General features: G+C 37.8%; 1 protein-coding gene across 1 annotated transcript in view; it reads right to left on the reverse strand.

The window, feature by feature from the left end:
• The window catches only part of DGKB (diacylglycerol kinase beta), a 565,110-nt gene that overhangs the window by 397,316 nt on the left and 160,059 nt on the right, over window positions 1–7,735 (reverse strand). The window contains exon 12 of the mRNA XM_019534027.1: window positions 5,292–5,390. Coding sequence (XP_019389572.1) covers window positions 5,292–5,390 — 99 coding nt within the window. The remainder of the gene's footprint in view (window positions 1–5,291; window positions 5,391–7,735) is intronic.

The raw sequence follows: 7,735 nt of genomic DNA on the forward strand, positions 1-7,735 counted from the left end.
GTCCAGTATTGTGAGATCCCAATACAAATCAGATTTGCTTTGTCATCTAACAAAAACACAGCATTCAGATACAGAAGGTCAACTGAAATAAGCTGCATTCCATGTAAATTTAATATTGTACTCTATCTATACACTCATATAATATGTATGAGAATATCCATTCTTCTATTTTTACATTATATAAATAGTTACATCTTTTGTCTACAATTCCCCCCACCCTTCCAGTTAGAGAAAATGCAAGTTTTCATAAGGTGCTCTCAACTTTTTATTGCAATGACTTAGAGTGACCAGATTATTTAGGAAAGACAAATAGGGAATTAAGTAGGTAATTCTACATTATTAAAAACTGTGTTTGGGCTGCCTCTGTTGAATCTCACAATAAGTTTTTTTCTTTCACATTTAGTTATTCCTTTAATGTTATAGCATTTCCCTTCATCTGAAGTACATTTGTTACTATGGAAACAAGGAAGTATGGAGTTTCCAAATATTCAAACAGTAAAGTCAATGTACATAAGTTTTTGTATTTAAAGCAGGATATGTAAATATATTATTCTTATTATGATTTTCAAGACTGTTTATTTGGAATAAAGTAATTATATAAATTAGCTCCAGTAAAGTAGAATAAAGTTTCATTGGCTTTAAAATGGTATAAATGACAGGAGAATTAGGCTGTTATATTAATTCTATTGTGTATGTCGGTTAGTCGGTTTGTTGTTACACAAAGGATCATATATGAGAAAGGGAAAATCTAATTATCCTATTACTTATTTATATTAATAGAAAGAACACTGAGTTTACATTAGTAGAATGAAATAAAGAGAAAGCACAAAAATAGATAAACAAAGATGTCAGAAACCATTTCTCCATTTATGCTTCATATAAAAAGCAATACTGAAAAGAGAGGTCAGTCTTCTTGGATACTCACTTGTCTCATTCCAATACTCAGCTTTTAACCTGGTTATCATCTAATTCTATACTCATGGTAGGCTAGGATTCAATTGAGTTAAAGATTTTTAAACTCACTGCCAGTCAACCTTATCATGAACTCTCATTATATGCATGTAATTAATTGGGTCCAATGAACAATATCAGCACTGAGTTATAGACTTTTCCCCCCACCATATAATTAGAATATAATTACCCACAGGATATCAGAATGATGCAAAACCTTTCCTCTAAATGTGCCCTCATTAGGAAACAAGTCTCAATGTACATTTATTCAATCAGTGTGAATTAATTAAAACGTTACTGAAATAAAAGAGGGTAACATTAAAGTGTATCTGACATCTATTAAAAGACTATCACTTGAGATCTGCATGCACAGTTTATAACTAAACTCATTTAACTGAAGCAAGAAACTTCATCATGCAATACATCACATTTATTCTAAATTAGAATGGTGAATACGTGAATTGGACTATTTTTAAAGTAAATAAACTATATCTTACTAAAACATAGGAATGTGAGAAATGCTGGTAAAAGATGGATTCCTGAAAGATCTCTTGTGGATCTTCTGCTGTGTACACCATGTTAATTTCCAAAACTTTTGTTGCCCCTATTTTGCAGCTGAGAACTTTGCCAATTGAATCTATAAATAAAATACAGCAAAAAAAATCTACCTCATTTTTTTTTTTTTGTAATTCTGAAGGGTGCTTTGAGTTTGAATGGAAAACATCAATTTTACTTATTCTCAGACCCTGCTCTTCTAGCTAGCTGTTAGTTCCTATTTTAGACAGTTTCTTGCATTTCTTATTTCAGAGACAGAATTTTCTTTATGTGCAAATAAAAACACAAAATACAAATGATTTTCCCTGCCTTCCCCACCCCCAACACATTTAACAATCTTGACATTTTACTACTACTGCAAATTGGTGAATCTGTGTGAATGTATTCAAATTAATTTGTAATAATTCTATGAACAAAAGAATGAATCAGTAAAACCCTGTAGATTACAGAAACTTCCTGTGATCCTAGAAGATACTTTGTATTTATATATCCATAAGCTTGGATATAGATCCACTGAACTTAGTGGGGTTTAATGCAGATTGCAAGGGTTTGCCCACACGTTGTAACTTGCAAGACAGGGACCACAAGTCTCTACTGCTATATGTATGAGCTCAAGAGGTTTTTTCCTGCTTGTTTGATTTTTGTTTTTTTTGATGGTCAGTTGTTTGGCTTTTACAGCAAGCATAGGCCTAGGGAATAAAGATGACAACCACTAACTGGGGGGATCTTGTCTTTGGGAAGCAGTTTGAAAACAGGGGACAAAGCTGCTAGGTCTCCACAGAGACCAAAATACCAGGTACTTAAAGTGAGGGTGATGCAAAGCTTCACATTCTCAATAGGAGAAATCTTGGGAGTGCACTAGAATTTGTATGCATTTCCAATAGGACACCAAAGGAAATGGAACAGGTATAAAATGTCTCATTCCTGTTGAACACAAGACTTTTGACAGTCCATATGAAAGAACCTGCCTTGAATTATGCCCACCAGATCTCAGAAAGTAGTCTGAGCTCCAATAAGTGACACCTGGGAAGAAGAAAACTGTTACATGAAACTATTTTCCTTGTATGGATTTTGTTGCATGACTCAAATTTGACATGTAAACCTACCTGGGGAGAATCTGTTTTCTTTGGAGGAAAGTTTTAACAAAAAATAATTCCTCTAGTTCTTTCCCATAGTCTCAGATTTCCACAAGATATGATCGCTGATTTGCTTTTGCTTTTTATGGCACAGTGTATATCCACTCAAAGATGCCAAATTAAAAAAAAAATCACACTAATTTAGAGATTGTTACAGCTAAAGCAACATTCTGAATAATAGATCCTATCCTTTCATATAAGGCACTGTATCTGAAATGCACTATTTCTGTTGAGGAGCATGCTTAACACTGCACACATAGTAGATTACCTAACTCTGATTCTGGTTAATAACAGATAGTTGCTACTGTTCTCTAGTTCTTGATGGTTATGGTTTCATCTTCACTGAAATGGTACATGCATCAAGAGGAATCCACATAAAGAGGAAACAAGAAAACTCAATTTAAAAATTACCAAGAAATCACGTGTATGCTGTAGTCGATATTTCTAAACAGAATTCTTATTACCCATGCGAGTGATATGCTAGCAGTGATGCAAATGCATATATATTATTACATTAGAATACCCTTAGAGCAACTTATACTAGAATAAGGTACCCAGGTTGTAGCCATATTGGTCTAGAGGAAAAAGCAATCAGGCCTTGCAGACAGAGGTGATATCTCTTATTAGACCAACAAGATTTTTGCAAAAAAATATTTCTTTAACTGCAAGCTTTCGGGCACAAGCACCCTTTGTCAGCCGTTGGAGAATAGACTGCAAAAGTCCTCCTGGGTAGAAATGGAAGTTCATATTTCATAGGATTTCACAGAGGAGTCAACAGATGAACTTCCATTTCTACCCAGGAGGACTTTTGCAGTCTATTCTCCAACGGCTGACAAAGGGTGCTTGTGCCCGAAAGCTTGCAGTTAAAGAAATATTTTTTTGCAAAAATCTTGTTGGTCTAATAAGAGATATCACCTCTGTCTGCAAGGCCTGATATACTAGAGTAATATATTCTAAGAATTTTCTAATCTAATACTAATTATAAATGTATAATCAGAATATATTTTCATAAAAATCAGCTGGCTGACCAAGCATACTGGATTGTAAAATCATAAAGTTTCCACTGAAACACAGTACACCAAAAATCAACTTTGTTTCCTTTCTTGTGATTTATGTACAGTACTGACATGTACTTATCAAGTAAAACTATCTGTATGTAGTCAGAGACAATATCTATTTATTTTAGAACAACTTTACATATTTTTAGAACAAAATATTTTAAAACAAAAATATTTGTCATTACTTTTTTGGCCTTTTAAATCTGCAGATTCAGCAGTGCTGCGCAAGGGTGAACTGGAATCAAGACTGGATTGTAAGAACAGTAAAAGTGCTAAATTAATTCAATTGCAGAACCAAATTCTACTTCTTCTGCAACTGCAAAACACCAGGGAAGAAAATGGGCTCACACAAATATAGATGAGGGCAAAATTTCAGCTGCAGAGCCTTTACTACTAGTTATGATGCACAAGTGAGTATAAAACCAGCTTGAGTTACACATCTCAGATAGTTTGTAGGATTGATATAATATAAATTTGGTAAGTATAAACTAGAGTCATGGAATTGCAATCATCAAAGAAACCCAAACAATTATTTTTCAGTAATTTTTTCAGCGCAGACCCATACTTCCATTTTTGCAATCTATATCATTACAGAACATTTTGGAAATTACCATATTACCTTTTTACTTACATCATCACCAGGTTGCCACTGTTTTAACTTCTTTGGTTGCTGTAGAGTGACTCTTACATTATAAATCATACAGAATCTTCAACAAGCAGGAGTAGTTTTAAAATTACCAGCAACAGGTTTAAGTTTTAACAGTCATTTTTCCTGTTTTTATGACTACTCTAGTTTAGTTGACTTCATGCTTTCTCAAATTCAACTATTATTTTTATTATAAAGTAAATTTAAAATGAGAGGTCCGTGTATATCATGCCTTCTTTTAGCATTAATGTGATGATGCTGTGACTTTCATGAGCATAAAAAATCAATTTAACATTAAATTCATATACAAGTTAATTTTGAACGTGTCTATCCATGAGAAACTGCTTGGCTTTTTTTCAGTGCTACGTACATACAGTAGGTATTTCTATTTTCATTTAATTGAGTTATTGTTTTTGTGGACAGTGAAATTTACTGTCCACTCCCGCGGAATAAAATACACCATAATATTGATGCATAGCTTGCTACAAGGCCAATGTCATCATTCTAGGTAACCTCCGGCTTAGATGAGAGACCTCAGCATTGCAGATATACAATATGCATCCCAAGCAAAAACTGCCCATAAGAATAACTTCATTATTCTGGGAAGTTGGATCTATAAAAGATGTAAAATGTAGAAGTGTTCTGCCTATACAATTTCTGGTAAGTACAGTACGACTAAGTGATAAAACCTGAGTCAGCTTCAGTTATAGCATGTTATATAGTAGAGCGCTCCTACAGAAAGTTCATTGTCATATGAAGGAAAATGCAATATATTGGGGAAAAATGTATTTCTGCCTATAAGTAATAAACTAGAATTATTTGTTCTGTTTTGGGGTTTATATTGGGTTGTCAAATTAGCAAAAAAGTTAGTGATCAAGTATTAAACACAGGTTTTTCCAATATCTTTGATATAGGTCTTTATTAGACAAGAGACCATGAACTCACCAATACTACTGGACAAATTGATGTGGGTGGTAAAATGTGGTCTTTCAGTGGTCCACAGTCACATTCAGGCTTTAGATGTGAAGCGCATTTATTATGCAGCTGAGTAGAAAAGATAATAAATTACTATTCAACCACAAAATTATACTAGAATATTTCACAATGCCCCAACCTATACACAATACATATAGCTATACTAAATTAACCAAAGAACTGCTATACTAATCATAGAGCAGGAAAACATAAGTAGTGTTGTCAAATTATAGCTATTTGACTTGTAGGCTAGGGGCAGAAATTACACATAAACTGGTATAAGTGATTGGGAACTGGTTCAAATCTCTAACACAACAAAAGTTCAGTGCACATAAACTACTTTCAAAATGGCCAAGAGCAAATTAAGATAAACATGGATGGATGTAGTATCAGACTTAAATTATGTAGGTCAAATTGGTTTATTGAACTTCTGTGACAGATCCCCTTCAGATTCCAGTTAACTCACAGTCCCCCAGCATTCCAGGATGCTTTGCAGGGTGGGTGGGCTAGCCTTGGCCCAAGATGTCTACTCTAGTTGAGCAGGGAAGGGTGTTTTAGCACCCCCCCACAGCTTCTAGATAGGACCACTACAGGCATACAGCCGCATTTCCAGAACCAGAAGTAAATATCTGTTCACTGGCTTATTGGTTCAATCTATGCAGTTTAGACTGACCTGCAAAGATGGAATTGATTCAGCCTCTAGCTTTTTGACTATCTGTTCTTAGACCTATAGCGTATTCTAGGAACTTATGTTGCTTTACTTGAACTATTTTCTCCCAAGTTTTCAGAATCCTAAAAGTTACTTCTCAATGCAAATAAACCAAAATTGCACAAATTAACTACTTTCCCTTCCTTTATTCAAAACAAAACAAAGACAGACCAAAACAGATAACCAACACAAATGCATGCATACCCATACTTGTGTACATACACTATTTTTGTTTTATTTTACATTTTGGCACAGGCAGCAGAAGTCTGGGGCTAATGGGGCTTAGCCCCCCCAAACATGGAGCAGCAGTGGCAGCACAGAGGGCTGCAGGGCAGCCCAGGCGTGGGCTCCAGGCGGCTGCAGCAAGGTGGGATAGGGGCACACACAAGCACAGACACACAGCAAAAGCCTGCAGCAGCCCAGCAGCATGTAGAACACTGACTACCACAGCAGGTAAGACTGTCATGAGGAAGGTGCATGGGGTGGGGGGAGATCAAGGCCCCCACGGTGAGGGAGGGAGTAGGGCAGAGACAGGGGCTGGAGTGAATGGGGTCCCAGGGCCAGGGCACGTCCTGGGATGGTCAGAGCCTATCTGGCTTGTCAAAGGGTACAGGGAGGCTCCTGGCCCTGCACACACACCAGCAGAGGCCTGGGGGGGTATATACCCCCCAGATTTGTGTGCAGGGCAGAGGCAGACTGCTGCCGCAGGCTGGGCTCTGTGCCACACTGCCTCTGCCTCAGGAGTGGTGTGATTCCATGTGCCTCCTGCATGCTGACTGTGCCACATCCCCTGCCTGCCCAGAGGTGGCAGGTGCACGGTGTTGTGTCACTCCCGAGGCAGCGGCAGTAGGGCGTAGAGCTCAGTACAGATCCAGAGGGCACATAGCCCATGGGCCTCCGCTGGGGTACGTGTGGCAGCAGGAGTTCTCTCCCACCCACCATGCCCCTGGATGACCCCCCTAGGCTTTAAGCATCCCATAACCCGCCCCAGCCATGGGGCTCCATTCACCCCTGCCCTTGCCCTGCTCCACTCCCCCACCACAGGCCCCTCAATCTGCCCCCCCATGCCCATTCCCCATGACAGCCTTACCTGCTGTGTGTGTGGGTAGGTGCACACGGACAAGCACATATGCACACAGCTCCCCCCCACAATATTTTCACCCTCTGCCTATGCATTTTGAAAAATGTAAACTATATTCTGGACAGGACTACACAACCTTTCCAAAGAGCTAAGCAATAAGAATACCCTACAAATACACTTTTAACAACAGCATAACTGGAAATACCTTTCATTGCATGTCACTACATCATGTAGACAGTATGCCCCAGAAAAAAAAAGGTGAAGACCAAACAAAGAATAGTAAAACCCATAAATAATAGAGAGTTCCAGCCCTAAATTATCTATTAAGTCAACATTTCAAAATAAAAATCAATAAAAACATCACACCAGAAACTTCCAACCTCAGAAATTCATAGATTTCATAGATATTAGGGCTGGAAGGAACATCGGAAGATCATCGAGTCCAGGCCCCTGCCCAAAGGGCAGGAAATCAGCTGGGGTCATAGGATCCCAGCAAGATAACCATCCAATTTTCTCTTCGAGGTGTTCAATGTAGGTGCTTGAACCACATCTGATGGCAGGCTGTTCCAGACCTTGGGGGCTCGGACAGTAAAGAAATTCTTCCTTACATCCAGCCTGAAACAG

This window comes from Crocodylus porosus, unplaced genomic scaffold (assembly GCF_001723895.1).
Source record: "Crocodylus porosus isolate Cpor-Errol unplaced genomic scaffold, CroPor_comp1, whole genome shotgun sequence".
NCBI lineage: Eukaryota > Metazoa > Chordata > Crocodylia > Crocodylidae > Crocodylus > Crocodylus porosus.